Below are 24,277 nucleotides of genomic sequence, written 5' to 3'. Positions count from 1 at the left end.
ACACTAGACAGGCAGACAGATAGCTGAGGAAGGGAGCTAACTCAAAATACCACCTATTCCTTTTCTGCAGGGATGCTGGCTGACCTGATTAGTTACTCGAGCATTTTTTGTCTATCTTCGGTATAAACCAGCATCGGCAGTTCATTTCTAAAACCTTTTACAAACACCATAGATAGCCAAAAAAAGCTGGAGTAATTCTGTGGGTCAGGCAGCATCTGTGGAGAAAAGAAATAGCTGACATTTCAGGTCGAGACCCTTCTTTAGACACTTGTTCTCAAATGTTGAAAGCCGTTTGCTTTGCCCTGCTCATTTCATCAGTTTAGCATACAACTTCTGAACAGTTGCAATATAAACTGATACAGGTATGTCGAATAGCATACAAAACATTGAAAGGTTTTAATTGCAAAATTGCCCTTTGTTCTTTCAACATTTTTTTAATTACTTTAGCTCAGCCTGTATACGAAGGTACCTTTATGACTTTTTTGGGCTGCTATATTTCCCACTGGATTTTACTATTGGCCATATTGCTTTTTAGAAGTATTTATCAACCAGAGATCTCTTCATCACGTTGGTTAATACAGGCAATGATTGCCTTACAGCACTTGTCTTTACAGATTGAGTGAGCCTACTGCACCATTCATTTACTTCAAGGGAAAGCAATCAGTGAACCAATAAAACTTTTGTTTAACAGTAAACGGTCATTTGATAAGAAGTTGTCCTGGGATTCTAACCATAATTTCTGGTCTGACAATGAGTAACTGCTTATTTTCCCATGGTCTCCAAGAGAATTTGAGAAATTGCCAGCCTTGTCATCAATCAGCTCTCTCTTAATTACAAGGATTTACTCCACAGACCAGTTGACATTTGTTGAGCAATGGAAGAAAGAGTTCAATGAACAAACTTTTGCAGAACATGTTCTCATAACAATTCAAGCTCCATAAACTCACCTCAGTTAATAAAATGTTATTGTTTCATCATTCCCAAATTCTATGTGACAGAAGTTTAGTTTAGTTTATTGTTATCATATGCACTGAGGTACAGTAAAAAGCTTTCTTGTTGCGTGCTATCTAGTCAACGAGAAGATTACACATGATTACAATCATGCCGTCCACAGTGTACAGATACAGCTCAAGATGTAACATTTCTGACAAATCTCAAAGCATTTTTGCTGGACTATATCCCATCATGGAATTCAGCGTCAATCTGTAGCTCAGATGAAAATTAGCAGGTCAATACTTCACAGTGAAACAGGTCCTGCCCTGCATGATTTCATTGTATGTACCAATCTCACAGCTTCTCCATTTGAGACTGGATTATAAAATGATATGAAGTGATGCTTGAAAACAGTTCATTTCACAAACTGTTCAAATTGAAATTATCATAATTGTGAACCATTATCAAATGCAATTCCCTCAGGAAAACATCAGGTCACAAAACTGGAACTCACTCCTTGCTATTTGGTGCTGGGCATGTTTTCCCTCTATTCGCCTGTTCTACCTCAAACAATTTTGAATAACTGTAAACACCACCAAGAAGTTGTCCACACCTTTCCCAGTTCATGTGTTCTCTCTGGAATGATTCAATTGGTGACCTCCACATTGGCTTTGCAATCAAACTGATGAACAGTAAACCTTTGTTTTAATTGACCACGGTGGGGGGATAGTGTCTGCTATTTCCAATTGTCTGCTATAACCTAGTGAGGGGGGGTAAATATTAACTAGTTTCACCCAAGGCCAGGAGAGAATAAAGCAGTGTCAGGGAGGAGCTGGGGGTTAAACCAGCAGGAATTCGCAAGCCAGTGCGCTACAGTGACCCCTCACTCGGTGCGCTGGGGATGGTCCGGTACTCAAGGCACCTTCATGTTGCTTGCTCTCTGCGCTCCCACAACCGGATGCATGCCACATGACAACAGCCCATTGGGTAACCTGGTTGAAGTGGGGAATTGTGCAATGGGAGCTTCAGTCCACTATTACAGAAATCCGTTATACAGAGGTCCGTTATCGCAAGGATTTACTGCACTAATAGACACGTAGTAAAGAGGAGAATTGACCAATACTAGGATTAATGTTCATGTGGCTACACAAGCACAGTAGGAGAAAATACACAAAGAAGTAAAGTAAGTAGAAACAACCAGTCAAACAAAAGTTAAAGCATTGATTGGGGAACAAAAGCGCACACTGAAAACATCACAGAGCTAAGGATATTCCCGGGCACAATTCAACACAATATTGGGTTTTCATCAGATCATGCAACAATTATAATGCAACCATCAATTATGGAAAAAAAAAAGAAAAATTGAATTGGACAGGAGCAACAAAATCTGTAAGACCCATATGAGAAAAGTCAGGCTAATAATTCTTCATATGCTCATGTTGAAATGTATGTGTGGAGTGGTACTTGGATCATAATAAAACAACAATTACATTGGCATTATGTACACTAATGAAAAGTGAGAGATATTCTGCTCAAATCGAGAAGGAGGCATTGGGGGTTGTTTATTGAGTTAAACAGTTTAGTCAATACCAATTGAGCAAACTTCTTGGGCATTTATTGGTCATCATCTATAATCTTTTGTTAGTAATTCTCAGTCCTAAGGTAACAATATGACAATGACTGTATTGAGAATGCAAAGAGAGATCACTTTCTATCTCAAAGCGATGAGGCGATCAAACATAGGAGTTCAAAATAATGTGTTATTGTACTAACTCTGATGAAGTTACCATCTGAGAATTCATATATGGGGAATGAACACTTAATCTTCACATTGAATGAAGCGTTAGGTTTTTTTTTACTGCATCAATGAGGATAATTCAGCAGGCAAAAATGGATACATTTCTAAAAAACAATATGCCACTGGCATTGGATTGAGATTAGAAAAAAAAATAACCGAACCAGTTGCCAAGATTGCAGAGCCTCACCAGCTGAGAGAGCTTTACAGAGCTGGAAATAAGCAACAAAACCTACCCAAAGAGGAATACATTAATCACCATGAGAAACTGGTATGCAGAGGCAGTGACTGAGGTAAAGTATGTTAAGTTCAGTATAACATGAGAGCAGGTCCTCCTTGTCATGTTGAGACTCATTTACATTGACAAGATTTATATGAATAACATGTGCTTTCCTCGCAGTCTTGGGCTGAGCTATTGCCAAACCAATAGGATGTTTTCTATGGTGCATATATAGAAGTTGGTAAGAGTCCTTGGAGACGTGACAGACCTCTTTCTGTCTTCTGAGGAAGTAGAAGTATGGGTGTTCTTTGTTGGTCCCAGCTTCAACAGGGATCCAGAACAGATTGTTGGTAATACTTTCACTGGAACTTGAAGCTCTCAAACATCTTCACTTTAGTACCATTGATACTGACTGGGTTGTGTACACCACCAATTTTCCTACTCAATCACTAGCTCCTTCATTTTGCTGACATTGAGAGAGATTGTTGCTTTCTCACCATGCTCTCTGTGTGCTCCCTGTAGTTCCCTTAATCATTATTCGAGATATGGTCCATTACGCTGGTGTAATCTGCAAATTTGTAAATAGATTTGGAGCAGAATTTGACCACAGTGATGAGTGGATAGCCAGTACAGTAAAGGGCTGCGAACACATACCTTGCAGGACATTGGTTATGAGAAATATTGTGGAGAATGTTTTGTCGCCTATCACTGATTACAGTCTCTGGGTCAGGAGGTCAAGATCCTGTTACCTAAAGGGTTGCTGACTCCGATGTCGAGTAGTTTGGAGATATTATATTACAGTAGCATATTATGAAGTTTTGGGAGTACTGAATCCCAGAGTATAAGGTACGGGGATTTATCAGACAATAATTCTTGTTATTGGCTGCAAAAAAAAAGAAACAGAAAAACTAAAATAACTGTTTAATAATACTGGTTGCTAATATGATGTGGATGCAGATATCTGCTGTTCCACTAGGTGGCAAAGCTTTCCTGCATGGTACATTGTAAACCTTCCCTAGATAACAGGCATTTTGCAATTATCTTCATGATATCGTTAATTATAGCATGGTAATGTGCAATAATTGATACACATACACATACACAGACACATACATATACACATGCACATACACATACACATACATATACACATGCACATACACATACACAGACACATATACATGATTCTTTAACAGAATGCTTTGAAATCAAATATATATGAACATTGTATTAGTGTTAAACCAATCAATTAACTATGATCCAGTTTTTGAAAAAAATATTTAAAGAGATGCACTATAATGGTTTTAGAATTTAATGTGAACATTTGAAAGAGAAAACTATATTTCAAAAATCAATCTGGTGAGGAAATAATGCATTTTCTAACATTATAAATCCCTTATTGCAGGAAACTTATAATGTTTGGAAATTGAGAAGAAGAACACTGGACCTGTACTTGCTGGAGTTTAGAAGAATAAAAGAGGGGACCTCATTGAAATGTACAGAATAGAGAAAGGCTTGGATTGAGTGGATGTGGAGAGAAAGTTTTCACAAGTGGGAGAGTCACCTCAGAATTAAAGGACGTTCTTTTAGGAAGGAGATGAGGAGGAATTTCTTTAGTCAGAGGCTGGTGAATCTGTGGAATTATTTACTGTGGAGGCTAAATCAGAGGATATACATTTAAGGCAGAGATAGATTCTTGATTAGTACAGGTATCAGCAGTTATGGGGAGAAGGCAGGGGAATGGGTTTAGTAGGGAGAGATAGATCAGACGCGATTGAATGGCGGAGTAGACTTGGTGGGTTGAATAGCCTAATTCTGCTCCTATCACTTATGATTTTATGATCTTATGAACCCAGAGAAAGGGTGTTGGGAATAAGCAATCAGTTGCATTGGGTTTCACTCTCTGGCCCAGCAAACACTTAGCAAGTTTCTCAGACAAGTATTCTTAAAACAAACACAAGGACATGCGGGAAAGAAGAATGCAAAAGATGGAATGAGAGGGATGGTGTGCACCCCTTTGGCAACTACAGTAAAACTCCAGTAATCCAGCATGCTGTGGACAAGCCCAATGCAGTTGATACCAGATTATTGGATCTTTCATCGGATGTTGTTTCCATTAACATTTCACCTCTATTTTAATTGCCATTTCAAAGATGTTACACGGTATGAAATAACATTTCCATGAACATGGCAAGATGAAAGGCTGCATGGGAAATGGGGCCTTGGTGTGTTAGATGGTATGCTGGGACCAGAACCCTGGTTAATGGAAATGGCAAATTAAAAGAGTGGTGAAATATTAATCATTTGAACAACACGAACACTTTTGATCCTATCTCCAACCAACTATGTACCTTTTGTTCCACACACTTCCACTATTTTCCCAAATTTCAATTTGTCTCGACTGGACTTGTTGAGAGGACTGAGAACACAAACCTGCTCATCTGGCTTGAAGTACCTCTCCTTTTTGTGGGAGTCAAAATGGCATTTTTGTCTGAACTGTTTTTATTCAACTCTCAAGGCCAAATTGGGTTGAATTAGACAGGCGTATTCTTAGCCTTTTCTTCATCAATAGTTCTGAAGGTGAGTAACCTGTTGTTGTGTGTTGTGTGTTTCTGTACTTCAGCAAGAAACTAGCCAAACGATGTTTCATGCTGAGCTTTGAACTACCCTGCAAAACCTGTTTCTTGAGAGCACCTTTGAGAATTCTAACAGACCTTTCCACTGCCCCATTGGAGGCAGGATGGTATGGGGGAACAAGTGTGTGTTTTACACCAATCCACTGCATGAACTCTCTGAACGAAACTGAGGCCCGTTATCAGAAACAAGTTCTTCCGATAAACCATGGCATGCAAAAATTGATCTCAACTCATCTATGGTACACTCAGTAGTAGTGCTTAACCCCATATGCTTAAACATAGAAACATAGAAACATAGAAATTAGGTGCAGGAGTAGGCCATTCGGCCCTTCGAGCCTGCACCGCCATTCAATATGATCATGGCTGATCATCCAACTCAGTATCCCGTACCTGCCTTCTCTCCATACCCCCTGATCCCCTTAGCCACAAGGGCCACATCTAACTCCCTCTTAAATATAGCCAATGAACTGGCCTCAACTACCATCTGTGGCAGAGAGTTCCAGAGATTCACCACTCTCTGCGTGAAAAAAGTTCTTCTTCTCATCTCGGTTTTAAAGGATTTCCCCTTTATCCTTAAGCTGTGACCCCTTGTCCTGGAACCTCAATCCATTTGGAATGACTACTAGTACCAGAAAGTGATTATTATCCTTTTCACAAAAATCTACATAAACTCTCTGAAAAGGTCAACTTGGCCATGAGCAGGGTTGCAGTGGGTTTTTCGTGGTTTACTCCAGCGATTTTGACAGACACTACACTTGCTCACCAGTGACTCAATGTCACTGTCAATACCAGGCCAATACACAAAACTTCTGGCAATTGACTTCATGCTTACTATGCCAGGATGTTTGGCATGAAGTTCATTCATAATTTTGTTTCTCAAAGACTTTGGTACAACCACTCTGTAACCCCACTTAATGCATCCCTGCTCACATGATAATTCATGGCATTGATTATGGAAAGGCTTCAACTCTGAGTTCAGAACTGAGTTCAATCCACTATCGATTTCAGTCCATCTGTTCAATGTCTGGTCATAGACCCACTTCAGCAGTGTCTTTCTCTGTTGCAATTTCTGTTGCAGTCACGGAATGTCTTCATCTATAACTTGTAGTGTGTAGATTGAGTTCTCACTTCCCACGTCAGAGTTCTCATGGGGCAACCGGGACAATGCATCTGCAACTGCATTGCACTTGGAGCTTCTGTACTCAACTTTGTAGTCATACTGGGACAGCAAAATTGCCCAGCGCTGCATCCTTGATGCCGCCATGGCAGGTATAGCTGACTTGGGACCAAGTATCACTAATAGTGGCTTGTGATCAGTCACTAGGGTGAATGGTCTGCCGAGAAGAAACTGATGGAATTTCTTGATTCCGAACACGATGCTGAGTGCTTCCTTTTCTATCTGTGCATAATTACGCTCACTCGGTGATAGGGTGCGGGATGCAAAAGCAATAGGCTTTTCCTGTCCGTTATTCATTACATGAGAGATCATTGTACCTACACCATAACTTGAAGCATCACAAGCAGGTTTCATCGCGTGTGTCGTATCATAGTGAACAAGGAGTTTGTCACTTGTCAAGTTTTCCTTGCAAATGTCATATGCACGTTGCTGTTCCTTTCCCCATGTCCATTTCACATCTTTTTGTAGCAGATGATGTAGTGGCTTTAGCACAGTTGCTAAATCTGGAAGGAATCGTACATATAACTGCACTATCTCAAGGAATGATCGTGGCTCTAACACATTGTTGGGTTTTGGAGCATTCACTTTTGCTTCAACTTTCACCTTCACAGGGCGATGTCCGTTGGCAGACAAAAGTGCTGGAGAAACTCAGTGGGGAAGGGGGGGAGGGGGGGTTGCAGCATCTATGGAGCGAAGGAAATAGGTAACGTTTCGTGCCGAAACCCTACTTCAGCATTTACTTTGAGTCCAAGGTAGACCACCTCTGACTGAGCAAATGCACATTTACTTTGTCGCAGTTTGACATTGTGGCAGTTCAGTCATGTGAGAAGTTGCTCGAGGATTTCCAGATGTTCTACCATGCCCTCTGAATATCAGTAGGTCATCCTGGTTGCACACACATTGCGGAATGCCTTGTAACATTTTGTCCATGACAGACTGAAAAATGTTTGCGCAGGATTTCGCACCATAGGGCAGCTTTATATATGAATACAAGCCCTTATGTATGTCGATAGTCAAGTACTGCTGACTTTCCTTGTCGACGTTGAGTTGGGCGTAAGCGTGAGACAAATCCAGTTTAGTGAAGACTCTTGCTCCGCTAAGTTCTGTGTACAGATCTTGCGAGATTGGTAACGGATATTGTTCATCATCAACGGCTTGGTTGATTGTGACTTTGTAATCACCACATAGTCGAACAGTTTTTTCAGCCTTGGGTACGGCCACAATTGGCGTTGCCCAGTTACTCTGGTCTATCTTCCTTCACGAGCATTCCATTCCGTTCTACCTCCACTTGTTGCTTTAGTGCATATGGTACAGGTCTTGGTCGACAATACACAGGTTTCACATCTTGCTTAAGTCGAATGTGTGCAGAGTACCCTGTTATTCCCATGTAACTGTCAGCAAAAATCTCTGCATGTTTGTTTATGACGTTTTCAAGATGTGATTTGGACAAATCAACGCTGAAAATGTTCTTCCAGTCTAATTCTATTCTACTCAGCCAATCCTTTCCAAGGAGGGTTGGTTTATTTCTGTAGCTGGCCACTATGATGGGCAATGTTACTGACTGACCATTATGCTGAACTTTACAGTTCATTTGTCCACATGTATCCAAAATTTTGCCCGAGTAGGTTCTCAGCTTGACCTTACTCTCAAACAATGGTATCTGTGGGAACTTTGTTTCGTACGGGACTCTGCTCATGACCAAACAATCTGCTGCCGTGTCAATACACATATCGATTAACTGTTCATTAACCAATAGTTTAGTTCGAAAGTCCTTGCCTTGGCTGGATTGTAGGCTTATCGATGTTGGTTGCATAAATGGTGTACAACCCAAGTTAATTTCCATCTGGGTTCATCTCTAAGTTGTTAACTCCTCTCCGGTGTTGTTGTTTGATTCCTGCAGATTGTTGATTTCCTGTTTTAAGCTTGGCCCGACATGCTAAGGCGATATGGCCTTTCTTCTGGCAGTTATAGCACTTGGCCATTTTGAACTGACAAAATTGGGATGAGTGATTACTGTCGCAGTGATAACAACTGGCTGAACTTGGCTCCCTGCCATAATTTGGTTTTGGTATAGGGCCTCTTGGTTTGGCCATAGGCACTGTCTTGTGACTGTAAACAGCCACTGCAGTTCGTGTGGGCGAAACTCGTGAGCATTCTTTGATGCCATCTCCATTGTGGTAGCAATCTTGCATGCTTTCTCGAATGTGAGATTTGGAGTGTTCATTAGTTTAGACTGAATTAGTTCATCCACGAGACCACAAACAAATCTGTTGCGTAGTGCGCGTCCGAGAAAGGTTCCAAAGTTACAGTGCACAGTTAAGTTTTTCAAGGCAACAATGTACTCATTGATTGTCTCATTCTGCTTCTGGTTTCTAGTGCCAAATTTATAGCTTTCTGCAATTTCCAGAGGCTTTGGGTTGAAGTGCTCCTCCAATTTCTTTATAATGTAATTGAATGGCAAGTCATTTGCCTTTATGGACGCAAGGAGATTCACGAGTGTGCCATACACTTCAGAACCGATCGCCGTGAGCAGAATCGCTTTCATGCGTTCGCAAACGGCCTTATTTGTTTCAGTCACTATCTCTCCTTCACCACTAATAGTAAGACTAATCGAGAACTTACCAGTTTGAGGTTTGATCTTTATTTTATGAGGAGTTACGATGAGGAATTACGTGACAAAGACCCCGTACAGCCGCACACGCATCAATCTTCAAAGCAGCGGTGTGAAATCACAGATAATAATTACTGAACTATGATAGTAAGATACGTGAAGACTAGAACTACCAGTTGACCTTTATGGGGGTGGGGGCGGAGGGCAAGTAATCCCTCATCGTAACTCCACATAAAATAAAGATCAAACCTCAAACAGGTAAGTTCTCATTTAATCTTACTATTTTACTTCGGAGTCACGACAGTGACTACGTGAAGATTTTAAAACTCTGTGATTTCATGCCGAAGATTCAAATCCAGGCGTCTCACTGCATTGATTGACTCTAAATGAGTAAAAGCAATCAACAACGCATAACCATAACATAGATGAAATCAGTTAATGGTTTATTTATCACAACAATAGTAACCCTTTTATCCCAAGGGGGAACTTAATACTGAATCCAACACAGCATCACCAAACACCCCAGGTTTTGTAATCTCTTTATGGTAATACTTGTGAAACATCTGTTCACTTGCCCATCCTGCGGCCACGAGGATATGGTCTATTGGGACGTCCAAATCCTTGGCCGCTGATGTTGATGCCGCCCTGGTGGAATGAGATTTAAATTTGTCAGTATCAATATATGCATCAACCAACACCTGCTTCAGCCACCTTGAAATAGTCTGAACCGATACTTTCTTGTGCAGATTTTTATGACTGATAAAGAATGCTGTTTCTGCACCTCTTAAGGTTCTGGTGGATTCAATGTAACATCTTAAGTGTGATACTACACATAGACGTGGATCCGTAGGATAAGCTGAAAAACCAACTTACATCCTGTGACCCCAGGTCTACTTTGTTTAAGTAAGTCATGGACATATAATGTAATGGCATCTGCTGCTATTTTCATCCTGTCTATTTGTAGTTTCTGCAATGTTTGCACTCTCTGTGCTGAAACCAGTGTCATGAGCATCACTTCCTTCATGGTAATTTTAGCCAAGGACAGAGCTGCAATAGGAGTCCATTGACGACGGAGCATTAGCACATCTCTTACATTGCATATTTCCGCATACCTAGGTCTAGGGGGCTTGAAATTAAAAATTCCCTTCATGAACCTACAGACTAAAGGGTGTGACCCTATTGGATTTTGTTCTGATTCTCTCCATAGATATGCAGATGGGGCACTCCTTGCAGTATTGATTGCACTATAGCTTAACTGTAAATCAAAATAAAGAGTTGAAAGAAACTCTAACACGTCTGAGCTGTCTGCAGTGTGATATGAAATATAAGTGCCTTAAGCAAAACACCTCCCATTTCCTTATGTAGGAAATGTACTGTTTCTGGGTACTATCCCTCCAGGCTGCTGCCATAACATCCACAGTATGATCTGATAGTCGTCTTCCGAGATATGGCCTCCTTAGAATCTGCAAATCAATATGGTCATGTAAAGGATGTGAATCACCAGTTACAGGGTGCACAATCAGGTTTTCCTGTTTAGGAATAATCATAAGGGGCTTTGTGATCATTTTTAACATCTGAGGGCACCATGGTTGTGTAGGCCAGTCTGGTACCACCAATACTCCTGAAGCGGAATCCTGTTTGTTCTTCTGTATACACCGACTAATGAGGCAAAATGGAGGAAATGCATACAAAAATATTCTTCCCCAATGCAGCGAGAAAGCATCCACCACTATTGCCCCTGGATCAGGTTCCCATGACACATATTTAGGTAATTGGTGGTTAAGTCTGGATGCAAACAAGTCAATTTCTGGCATCCCGAACCGTGCTACAATTTTATTAAATTTGTCACGATCCAGCATCCATTCTGTATTGTCAATGAATTTTCGTGACCTTGTGTCTGCAACTGTGTTGAATTTACCTGGTAGGTAGGTTGCCGAAAGCCAAATGTTTCTGGTAATAAACCTGGTCCAGATCACGTTTGCCAATCTATCACAAGATTCTGACTTGATACCACCCATATGATTAACATACGCTACTGCCGTAGTGTTGTCAATCTGTACCTGAACATGTAAATTTTGCATATTAGAGCAATAAGCTTTAAACCCATAAAATGTTCCTAACAGCTCTAGGCAATCAATTCCTTGTTCTAGGAGCAAAGGGACTTCCTCCACATTCCATCTACCTCCACAGCTGGAAATAGTATTAGTTGCGCCCCATCCTAGAGCATTTACATCAGTCTGTAGAATGTTGGAAGGCGTTTCAACCAGGATTTCCCTGGAGGCATTTAAAACACTCCTGATCCACCATTGTATGTCAGCAATAGCTGCAACTGGTAATTGCATGGATCTGTCAAAATGCCCTGCATGTTTTCTTAATGCCTGTACCTTTGCTCGCTGTAATTGCTGATAATGCAGTGTCCAAACTGTACAGCTGGAAATAAAGCAATTAGTTTGCCAAGCAAGCTTGCCACCTGCCTAATTGGGGGCTGGTGCTGTACAATGAGCTTAATACAACCTTCAACTAACTGCAGCCTTTTATCCTTGGGCAGAGTCACTACCATGTGTTCTGAATTAATAGTGAAACCCAAGTAATCAATTTCTGTGCTTGGTAATAATTTGGACTTATCTGGATGGATAATAAATCCCAGCCTCTTGAAAGTGAGCTTGATTCTTAACACTGATGCTTCTGTTGTAGCCCAAGTGTCTTCCACAATTAGAATATCATCCAACTAGGCCATTACCAAATGACCTTGAACTCTTAGTAATGCTAAGATTGGTTTTAACAATTTGGTAAGGAGCTGAGGTTAAACCATTAGGCAATGCTTTAAATTGCCATAATTGACTCATTCAGTTGAACTTTAAGTATCTACGATCATTATCATGCACAGCCACAGAGTAATATGCATCTTGAAGATCTATACTGGCCATATAGTATTTTCTTGATATTAGCTGTATAGCATTGGTAAATGTCTCAATTTTTAAATGTTTATACTGTACAAAAGGGTTAAGACTTGTCAGATCTAAAATAATTCTACATCCACCAGCCTTTTTTGCTCTTGGAAAAATACTTGACACAAATTGATGGTGTTGGTGAACTGACTTCTCAATTACCACTTTTTTGCACAATATTTCAAGTTCTGCATGAATCTCCATGTTCTCTTCTTTTGAGAAAATACGTGTCCTGCTTGAAATATGCTGGATGGGAGGATCAAAATATGGGTAGAGTTCAATTCTAAACCCCACAATACTGCACAGTATAAATGTATCAGATGTTATTTTTTGCCATTCTTTAAGGAAGAATTGTAATCTTCCTCCAACTTGTAAGTGTGAGACATTTACTATGTCTTTTACAGGACCCGACCCACCTACCTCTGGGTGTGCCGCTGGCAATTGATGTCCCCTGCTCTTAGTGGGAATACTGTAACCTCCACGTGTCCCCGGAGCAGTGCGCCAATAACGCATATATGGGAAAGACCGACTTGTTCCTTCACCGGCCCCAGTCATAGCACGTCGGTAGGGAAATTGCCTTCTCATTGATCTCATTATCTGCCAAGCACCGGTGGTTTCATCATCCCCACGGTTTTTGCTTCTTCATTCAGGTCTATTACCCTTTTGGCTAGATTCTCTCCAAAAAGCAGATTAGGCAATTGAATATTGGATGGTTTACAGAGCCCCGCAAACTTAGGATGTATGTTAGGTCTTATAGCACTGTTACGAATACAGTTTATTTCAAAGTGCGCACTACACATGAGCGCCAAGGCATCATGTTGTGATGCAGACACATGTTCCTCATCCAAGCCTCTTGCGAAAGCTGTAATGCCTGACCCCAGTAATTTCAACACCCGCTGTAATTTCATTTCTTGTGCGCATACTACAATGCCCAAATAGCCCCATATTCCATTATTCACTGTTGGGACTGCTAGCAGTGCGCAATTCTGCGGGGTTTCATATTTTTTAACAATTTCATCCATGGTCAGTTCCTGGAGCTGGTGGGCGAGCAACTAATTTATTGCCATTGCTAATTCATCTCCAAATGGTTCCCCTGTTAGTCTGGGAACAGCAATATTTTGTGCCAGCCCTGGTATTTTAGGCTCTGTTATTGGGCTCTGGTCCTCACATCTGAATCTTGTTGCCCCGGAAAATATTCCTCCTCTTGGTGGGGGAGATCTGGCATCCCTGTTTCAGGTGTTTCTAGCGCTGGCTCTCCCGTAGGCCCACGCATAGTAAACCCTCTTTCAGGTGCTGCTAGCGCTGGCTCTCCTGTAAGCCAACGTCTATACTGTCTTCCTTCAGGCATTGTTAGCGCTGGCTCTCCCGTAGGCCAATGCTGACCCGGACTTTTTCCTGGTATTCCCTGCGCTGGCTCTCCCGTAGGCCAATGCGGGCTATACGCTTCCTGGAGTGGGTCTTGATATATCATTTTCCCCATCAGGAATTCTAGGTTTGCGACCCGAGTGGATATCATGCCTGTCTGAGGCGGGGTAACCTCCGGGTCTGACTCCTCAGAGTCTACTGGCCGAACAGATTTTTTATTGGCCTTGCTCCCTACAGGTGCAGTAACGGTACTCTGAGTTACCGCTTCTGTAGTCTGCCACCGACTCTTTAATTGGGTGCCCCGCTACTCACAGACCCGCGGTCTTCTCGAGTTTTACCTGCGGTACGCCTCCCCTTGCCTTTACGCACATTCTCCATAGTTAAACTTGTCTGGCACACAGCACAAGTTTCCCTGCAGAAAGTGACCTGAAAGCGAAAGTGAAAGCACTTACCTTCAGGTTTTTTACTCACCACTTGGAGGGGCTCTGCTTCTCACAACTAGTCGCTACCGCTATGCGTCTGATGATATGACGCGTGTGCGGCTGTATGGGGTCTTCTTCACGTAGTCACTCACGTGACTCCGAAGTAAAATCTCCATTATGTTGTTTGCTATGAAAAACATGTTCGCTCTCTCCATATAGGAGCTGAACGGCTCTCTACTCTTGTCGAAAGTGCCAAGGTTCCTGATATAGCCCGTGGACACAGCCATCGTGTTGTTCTCTTTTTTTTTTAAAGTCCGTTCAAAAACCCAGATTTCCTGTCTGTTCTGGTGTAACAATTCACCTAAAACTTAGCTGTACAAAGGCTATTTAGCTTAAGGAACTTGACAAAAAAATTCAGTCTAAAATGTTATACAATCCCAAGATGACATCTTGCCACGTAGACACAACATAGAGGTAGCCTGACAAACTCTTGCCGATTTGTCCAGCTGCTGTTTTAAACTACAGTCCCCTGCATAGAAGGATCTGCGACCTACCGTGTCCAGCTCGCAAACAACTGTGACTACAGCTCCATATTTACTGTTTAAAATGTTAAACAATACAGCATGTTGCAAAACAGTCCTGTACTGTATTTAAAGGATGAGTTCACAAACTCTAACCCATCCTCGTCGCCAATTGTGTTATATTCCAGACGGTAGAATGAATAACAACTTACACGCAGGTTGCCTGGATCTTGAGAGAGAGTTTTATTACCCAACATTCCCTGCTTATATACAACACCAACTCATTAACATATACATGAATATGTATGAATACATTACAGTTGGGTATTTACTATTTGTTTTAACGTTTAACTTGTGTTAGGCATTTTGTTGAACAAAATCATTTCAACTTTTTTTTCTAAAACTGCAAATAAAAACTTGTTTGTACTTAATGCTGTTCAGTGGTTTTTTTTCTTTACATTTTTCAGATGCCTCCAAAAAAGAAATGCAAAATTGTCAATCCAAATGTCCAGCCTGGCATAGAGCTCACCTTGAATTGAATTTCTCTGTCATGCCCAAGTCTAAAAGGGATCTTAAAAATGGGCACATCTTGTTCTTGTATACCTCGTTTGGAAAAAGTCGGTCTGAATGGGAAAATAGTGGGCAGAAAAGCATGTCATGCGTGGTTCGAAGAGCAAAAACATGTAATTTGCAATGCCAACATTCAAACGTTGAGGAAAAACAAAGTGTACAGAGTTGCTTATTGGTTGCAGTCTGAGGATTATTATGATGCTATGGATTATGATATGCCAATGTACCAGCTAGCAGCTAATCTTCTCCATAAAGACTTGGTCTTTTGCTAGAAATTGGAATTTCTGTACCTGTCTGTTACGGACGTACAGCATATAATACAATAATATTAAAGCTCTGATCTTGAGAATATCACATTTTTGAATTTTCAAGGCAGTCTGGCAGTTTATTACTATTTCTGTCACAACGGTTAATTTTGTAATTAGCTACCTAATTAGGTAATTAACTAATTATATACTTTAATGTCAGGTTATCCAAGTAAGATGTGTTTAATTTGTTTCAGAAGCTTCAATCTATAATAACTGAAAATTTCATTCAGTTCTCTTAATTTTTAAGAAAGTTATGGGCTTTTATGTCAATTGACTGTCCTCGATCACAGCTTTTGTGTTAAGTCAATGGAAAAGCAATAGGGAACAAGATGCTAATTTCCGAGTCTGAAAATGACCATAACCTTTTTAATACTGAAGATATGAAAGTGAAATAGGTATCAAATTAAAGTTTTTTTTATGCTTTATCTGATGGGATAAATTACCGGCTTGATATTTAACATCTCAACATTTTGTAACATCCCTACTTAACACAATAACAACAAATTCACACACTAAAAAATCAATTTAAAATATTGAGATTAATTTAAAATAAATAACTTAAGAATGCTTCCATTTATTCAGCATCTAACGTCTCTCATTCACTTGTATGCAATTATTGTGCTTGTGCCAAGTTTAGATCATCACAGGCTCAGTTTATGTAGGTTTCCCAGCATAAGTGCTGGGAGATCTATTGGAGCTTGTTATTTTGGATCCTATTAAGAGTCCACAGGTACAGTTGCTAGTGTTGATACAATGTTGGAACCTAGATATCAACAGGGAAAAAGGGAAATGTGGGGAGAATGCTGAGAACTGTATTCTGCACTCTGTATCTTCCCCTTCACTTTATCTATTGTATTTGTTTGAACTGATTGTATTTATATATAGTACTCGACTAAGTGGGACCCGTTGGGTCCCATGTTCACATGGGAGGGCTGGTCCCCCAACACAATATTCCACCTCTTCACCAATTCCAATATTGGTGGCTAGTGGGGGGGGGGGGACCGCTAGTATGTGTGGTGTGGACCAAAGGGACTGGTTTCCAGAGGGCTTGTATGGACATTGTGGGCCGAATGAATTCTTGGGCTGGCAGCTCAGTCACTCAGGCCTGGTGGGCTGGCAGCTCAGTCACTCAGACCTGGTGGGCTGGCAGCTCAGTCACTCAGGCCTGGTGGGCTGGCAGCTCAGTCACTCAGGCCTATTGGGCTGGCAGCTCAGTCACTCAGGGCTGGTGGGCTAGCAGCTCAGAAACAGGTGAGGGACTCTGTGAGAGAGAAGGGGGAGAGGGTGGAGAATCAATTTTAAACATTTTTCATCTTTTTCTGCAGATCACTGCAATGAAGGAGGAAAGTCTATCCTGACCTGGATCTCACATGGAGCCAACGAAGGGAGGGAGAAAAATACTGGGGTGAGGTTCAATACTTGCAGGGGGAATACGTACTGATGGGTCAAAGGGACTCCTCCTGGGCTAGTACAGGCCTGATGGGCCAAAGGGGCTCTTTAAAAAATTTCTGAGTGAAATCTCAGTGAAAGGCACTTTTTTCTGGACTTTTCCTGGCCTGGCTTGGGCCTTTTGGGCCTCCTGGGCTAATACGGGCATTTTGGACAAAAGGGACTAGTTTCTCGGCTAATAGGGGCCTTGTGGGCCGAAATTAGTGGTCTCAGGCTGGCCAAACAACTCATTTCATTTCATTTCCATTTCAATTTCAAGTACAGGGCAGGCCAAACTATTCATTTCATTTCCATTTCCATTTCCATTTCCATTTCCATTTCCATTTCCATTTCCATTTCCATTTCCATTTCCATTTCCATTTCCATTTCAATTTCAAGCACAGGGCAGGCCAAACAACTAATTTCATTTCATTTCCATTTCCATTTCAAGCACAGGGCAGGCCAAACAACTCATTTCATTTCCATTTTGATTTCCATTTACATTTGCATTGCATTTTCACGCACAGGGCAGGCCAAACAGCTCATTGCATTTTCATTTCATTTCTATTTGCATTGCAGTTTCAAGCACAGGGCAGGCCAAACAGCTCATTGCATTTTCATTTCATTTCCATTTCCATCGCAGTTGCAAGCACAGAGCAAGCCAAACAGATCATTGCATCATTTCATTTCCATTTCCATTGCAGTTTCAAGCACAGGGCAGGCCAAGCAATTCATTTCATTTTCATTAAGGGCTAACAAATCATTTATTGCATGTAAATTGCAGACTCACAGTTCAGTTGATTCTCAGCTTAGAATCACAGTTGTGGCCTCTCCCTCGTGATCTTAAACAGTGACTGACTCATGTCCAGGCATCAGGGGTTTTACTGTCCTGCCCCTCACCGCCCCCCGCTGGTAGGGGCATTGATCATGATGTTTGACAGGCAAGAGGACCAATCAGCTGATCTCAAGATTTTTTTAAACACTCATAACCTTTTTATTTTTCATCGATCGGAAAAACCCTCAGGGCTGCCTCAGCGGAGGAGGGCTGTGAGTACGATGGGCAAAAATCATAGAGATATAGGGTAGTGCTTTTTTCTAAAATCAATATACAACGCAGACAGGAAGTGGTCAAGATGAGACTTTTAGTTATATCGATTATCTCATCTGATTTGATAGCATGCAAAACAAAGCTTTTCACCATACCTCAGTACACATAACAATAATAAACCTAATCCTAAAACTCGTGTCACTCATGCTAGAAGATCTGTGCCAGAGTGTTTATTGGTTAAACATATTTAGGGAGACCATAATATACCAAAATGTATATACATGACGAATTAATTTATACCAATCAGTTCATCCATCAGCACATTGTTGGGATGTGGGGAGAAACCGGAGCACCCTGGAAAACCCAAATGGTTACACAGATCTCACAGACCAGACTTCCCATCATTGACTCCATCTACTGTTCATGCTGCCTTGGAAAAGAAGCTAACATAATTAAAGACTTTTCCCACTCCGCTCATGCAATCATCTCCCTGCTCCTCCTGCAGAACGTACAGAAGCTTGAAACCACACTCAGGAACGGCTTCTTCACCTCTGTTAGCAGGCTTCTGAATGATCGGCCTATAAGGTAGGATACTGTTTGATTCACCTCAACCCCAATGAGGAAATTGGACTTTGTCTAGGGATAATATGCTATTCTCCTGAGAACTAAATGCTGCACTCTTTATCTTCCCTTTTGTTCTGTCCATTGTACTTGAGTTTGAACAGATTGTATCTATGTATTGTATATCTGATCTGTTTGGATAGCATGCAAAACAAAGCTTTTCACTGTACCTCAGTACATGTGACAATACTAAACCTAAACCTAGTGATTATGTAGACATACACCAGAAGTCAGGATCAAACCCAAGTAGCTGGAACGGTGAGATAGCAGCTCAAACTGCAACTCCACTATGATGCCTTAAGACTGTGATCTGATATTGCAGACCAACTGTTTGCAATTTTAATGTTAATGGAAATAAGATGAGTTAATGTCTTTGTTGAACTAGATGAAAAAGGCATGAGATGGAAATGTGTTAAACACTTGGACAATGCTATCATCTAATCCTGTATTTTACATTGTAAAGATTAAATTTGTCGGCATTATTTATAACAAATGATCAGTGTTCCATTTAACATATGTATAAGCACTTTGGGCTTTGTACATTTCCATCCATTTTCCAAGGGAAAAAAGCGAACTACTTACAATTGTAATCACTTTTCCATCAGAGAACAATGAGTCAATCCCCACAGAATACTCCAAGCACTTTCACAGCCCAACGTCTCTGTTGCACATCTGCCGTTGGTTTTATCACTCTAACAACAGACTACAGTTCATCCTTTCAAGGTCAAAAATATGAAAGGATTCAGCTTTCATCCCCCTGACTGGAGTAAGCTGGCGAATGAATCTGTGACCAAAAATGAATTGCGATTAAATGAACCAAGCAGTCTCATTTCCGAGATGAAAGTTGGTCTAAGTGGAATAAGATGGGAGTGCAGTGTTTGGTCATCTTTAAAGTAGAATCTATAATTCTTACACCATGACTTTTAAGTCTGTAAATGATCTGGAGTTCAGAGATATTTTACTGATAAAGGATTCAGCTTGGATTAACTGAAGCAATGTTACAGCTTCCATTAGTATCTGGTGATTTTCAAAGGTATAATATCAGGTATTTATACATTAAATTCTTGAAATGTAAAAAAATAAATTATGCCAATGCCAATAATACAGGTCATTCAATAATATTCAATAATATTTCCTCAAATATTTAAGGATTTAATTGAGTGCAACTAGAAATCTAAAGGTGTAGAAATAGATTAAATCTCATTTGGGCCGCTATTTTTTAAACACTTTTTTAACATTCTGCTCACTATAATTTCACTGACCTTGAAAGTACCCAAGATTTTATAAAACATCAAATAATGAAGATTTTGCTTCTTTTGCATGCCTTGGAAAACCTCCCTACGCAATTCAACAAGATCGACATTTGGAACAGGGGCATTAAGATGGATAGCCACACTTTACTCTGCTTGCCTCAATAGTAACAACGGAAAATCTGACACATGCATCATTTCTGTCAGTCAGTCTCCTGCTGCAGCCTCTGGAGTATTTTCACTCTGGCACACCACTGGAGCTGCTGAGTAGACTGAATACTTCAGCTGAAATCTCACTGGATCCAGCAATACCATCCCAATTGCAACACCAAATTTACCCCTCAACCGCAGATATTCAGATTCAGATTCAGATTCAGAAAACTTTATTGTCTGTCGTAACAGAAAATCTTCTTTGACGTGGCTCAACATACAGACAGGACAATGTACTGATAAGCAGTCATACAACACAGATTTCTGCGAGCACACACAGTGTGTATCGATCTTAAAAGCAAATATAAAGATTAAAAACTGTAAAAATAGACTAGATAAAAGTTGTGGATACGTGTAAAGTGACAATGCGTCAGGGTTAATTTGTCCATTGTTCATTTTTTATTTAAGCTGTTTATGGCAATGGGTATGAATGAGTTTTTGTGGATGTTTTTCTTGGATAGGGGGACTTTATATCGGCGGCCTGATGGCAAAAGTTGGAAAGACTTGTGCAGGGGGTGGGTGGGATCCTGTGTAATGAGATTGGCTTTCCTTTTAACTGCCTGGGTGTGGAGTACTGATAATTGATTTTGAGTTTTGCCAGTTATTTTGCTTGCCTGATTGATGATCCGGGAAAGCTTTGATTTGTCTTTGACAGAGGTGAGGGTGAACCAGGATGTGATGTTAAAGGTGAGTACAGATTCTATAAGTGATTTATAGACAGCTGTTAAAATGTCTTGTCTGAAATCAAAGCTCCTGAGTTTCCTCAGCAGGAACAGGCGTTGCTGTGCCTTCTTGTACACAGAGTCTGTGTGCTGGGAGAAGGACAGGCGGGTGTCAATCTCTGTGCCCAGGTATCTAAAGGCCTCTACCTGCTCAACTGTCTGCCCATTCAGCCTCAGAGGTTCAAAGAGAGGTTGGGGGGAAGATGTTCGCCTCCCCCCACAACACAGCTCCTTGGTCTTGGAGATGTTAAGCTCCAGAGAGCTCGCTTTGATCCACAGCATCAGGGTGTTGACCTGCTGATAGTAGGCAGCCAGAGAAGTGTGATCCTTGATGTGGGCCACCAGGGCCATATCGTCTGCATACTTAAAAAGGGAAATGTCACTGTTATTGTTTGTTATGTTGTTTGTGTAGATGGAAAATAAAATTGGTGATAAGACACAACCCTGGGGGACACCAGTGTTTAAAATCATGTTTTTGGATTTAAAACCATTTACCACCACATGCTGAGGCCGGTCCTGCAGAAAGTCTTTTATCCACAGGATAAGTGATGGGTTGACTTGTAGATCCAGAAGGCGGTTGCAGAGGGTAACTGTGTTAAAAGCTGAAGAAAAGTCCATAAATAAAATCCGTGTGTGGGGGTGTGGGTAGTCCAGCTGTCTGCTAACTGTGTCCAGGAGAGTCAAACAGGCATCCTCTACCCCACACCTTGCCTTATAGGCAAACTGGAGTGGGTCAAGCCTGTCCACCACCATAGCAGTGAGGTGATCACTTACCACCCTCTCCATACACTTGGAAAGAATGGATGTGAGTGCCGCTGGTCTGTAGTCCTTCATCTCCCTGGCGTTAGATTTCTTCGGCACCGGTATGAGTGTGGACTCCTTCCACATCCGTGGGACACAGCTGGAGTCAAGGAGATGCTGGAATAGCTGAGTGATAACATCACCCAGCTGAACTGAGCATTCCCTCAGCACCTTGCCCCTGAGCCTGTCCGGGCCAGAAGCTTTGTGAGGGTTGATGCGGCCCAGTATACAAAATTCTTAAGGGGTTGGACAGGCTAGATGCAGGAAGATTGCTCCCGATGTTGGGGAAGTCCAGGACAAGGGGTCACAGCTTAAGGATAAGGGGGAAATCCTTTAAAACCGAGATGATAAGAACTTTTTTCACACAGAGAGTGGTGAATCTCAGGAACTCTCTGCCACAGAGGGTAGTCGAGGCCAGTTTGTTGGCTATATTTAAGAGGGAGTTAGATGTGGCCCTTGTGGCTAAGGGGATCAGAGGGTATGGAGAGAAGGCAGGTACGGGATACTGAGTTGGATGATCAGCCATGATCATATTGAATGGCGGTGCAAGCTCGAAGGGCCGAATGGCCTACCCCTGCACCTAATTTCTATGTCCTATGTTTCTATGTATAGATGTAACCTTCCTTTTATCCACTGTGATTGATGAACTGCTGGTGAGGGTCCAGTCATTCTGGGGGGGTGTCCTGTCAAACCTGCTGTAATAGATGTCTTCAGTCTGAAGAAGGGTTTCGGCCCGAAACGTTGCCTATTTCCTTCGCTCCATAGATGCTGCTGCACCCGCTGAGTTTCTCCAGCTTTTCTGTGTAACCTGCTGTAATAGATGTTGAGTTGCTCAGCGAAGGTGGCAGGGTCAGAGCATTGGAACAGGGCCGGTTTCTGTGCTCTGCCCATCATGCTGTTAAGTCCCTGCCATGCCTCCCTTGCATTGCCAGTGGTGAATTTTTCCTCCACTTTGTTTTTGTAGTGAAGTTTGGCCAGCCTGGTCTTCCTTCTCAGCTCACTATTATACTGTTTTACTCTGTGTTTGTCTCCCTGTAGGAATGCCACATTTTTGTTGTTAAGACACTGCTTCAGGTCCTTGGTAACCCAAGGCTTGTTATTAGGGTACAGCTTGACCTGCTTTGTTGGTATAACAGCATCCACACAGAATGACAAATAGGAGGAGTTAGAGTCTGTCAGCAGATTTAGGTGGGCGGGGCTTTGAGACATAGGCTCCCGGTATGTTACCGAAACACAGATCCAGCGTTCTGTCAAGTCTGGTAGGTGTGGTAACATACTGCTCCAAGTTTGGAAGCAGTGTGGTGACATCGCATCTGTTAAAATCCCCGAGCAGGAAGACAAGCTGATCGCTGCTCTGATTGACAGCTCTGTTGAAACAGTCAGCAATGCGCTCCGCTGCAAATGCGTTATCAGGTCCAGGGACATATGCTAGGATTTGGCAAATTTAATGAAAAGCTGAGGCCTCCATACAGGTCCATAATAAATCTTACACATCTCAATATTCAGAATATGTGCTGTACTTTGCCTCCATATTCTGTCTCCTGCGTCACAACAAATTCACTAACGATATGGTAAAGTTGCCTCCAATTCCATGCACTTTCAACTCTGGTTAATCTCAGGTAGATACACGCATAAAAACAATATATTGTTTTGCTTGTACCCCTTGGACATCCATGACATTGTGGCCCAGTATGATGCCTACTTGAACTTTAGGTTTGCCAATGTCATTCACTGTTGTCAGCCAGATCTGCAAAAACAATGAGATGAAGTACAGTAAAAAAAAACAAGAAATCTGCATCACGATGTTGGGACAACAAGCCAGCCCTTAAAGTTGTCAAGATGACCTCTCCCTCTCCCTCTCCCTCTCCCTCTCCCCTCTCCCCTCCCTCTCCCTCTCCCTCTCCCCTCCCTCTCCCTCTCCCTCTCCCTCTCCCTCTCCCTCTCCCTCTACCTCTACCTCTACCCTCTCCCTCTCCCTCTACCTCTCCCTCTCCCTCTCTTATCCAAGTTGCACCTGCTTCTCGTTTTCACCCAACAAACAGCTACCAATGGCCTGTTTCCGTTACCTTTGTTACTTTTTTGCATATCTTTCATTCAGTGTTCTTTATCTCTTTACATCATCGTTTATATCTCTCGTTTTCCTTTCCTATGACTTTCAGTCTGAAGATAGGTCTCGATCCGAAGCTTCACCCATTCCTTCTCTCCAGAGATGCTGCCTGTCCCGCTGAGTTACTCCAGCTTTTTGGCTCTACCTTATTCTCATCAATGGATCTGCTGCAGGAATGCTCAACAGATTCAAGTTCCCAGGAATCCATATCATCAGCAATCCAACTTGATCCCTTCACAATGATGCAGTAATCAAGAAAGCGCATCAGCATAGTTACTTTATTTTTTTTGTTTTGTTTATTTTATTAGAAGTTAATACAGTACAAAACAGTACAGTGGAACCTAATTTTAGGTGCCAACTATGTCATACCATAATCCATTCTATGTACAACCTCTACTTTTATGTTTTGAGAAGGGAAGTAAGACAAGAAAAAGAAAACAATAGAAAGGGGAAAAAGAGATGGTAGAGAATAGAAAAACGTGAAGTGTGTATATAAAAAAAAGAAAAAGTAGAAAGTAGAAATAGGAGAGAAGGCCCCTTAAAAGAGAAATTTTCAAATCTTTATTCGGAGATGTAGATCTATC

The 24,277-nt window shown here is 41.5% G+C and overlaps 1 protein-coding gene across 1 annotated transcript; it reads right to left on the bottom strand.

Moving 5' to 3' along the window:
• Positions 1–21,821: 21,821 nt before the first annotated feature.
• On the bottom strand, positions 21,822–23,348 carry LOC129701356 (uncharacterized). The gene is made up of 2 exons (XM_055642490.1): positions 22,395–23,348; positions 21,822–22,278 (listed from the first exon to the last, which is right to left on the bottom strand). Exons 1-2 carry the CDS (start codon positions 23,009–23,011, stop codon positions 22,167–22,169), a joined length of 729 nt encoding a protein of 242 aa, XP_055498465.1. The 5' UTR covers positions 23,012–23,348; the 3' UTR covers positions 21,822–22,166.
• Positions 23,349–24,277: the final 929 nt, after the last annotated feature.

This window comes from Leucoraja erinacea, chromosome 11, assembly GCF_028641065.1.
Source record: "Leucoraja erinacea ecotype New England chromosome 11, Leri_hhj_1, whole genome shotgun sequence".
Classification (NCBI taxonomy): domain Eukaryota; kingdom Metazoa; phylum Chordata; class Chondrichthyes; order Rajiformes; family Rajidae; genus Leucoraja; species Leucoraja erinaceus.
This window is presented reverse-complemented; position numbering and strand designations above follow the sequence as displayed.

Coding starts and splice junctions, on each gene's coding strand:
- LOC129701356 (XM_055642490.1), bottom strand. CDS start 23,011: ATGTCCCTGGACCTGATAACGCATTTGCAGCGGAGCGCATTGCTGACT. Junction 22,279..22,394: donor CTCAACATCTATTACAGCAG/GTTACACAGAAA, acceptor CTATTACAGCAG/GTTTGACAGGACACCCCCCC.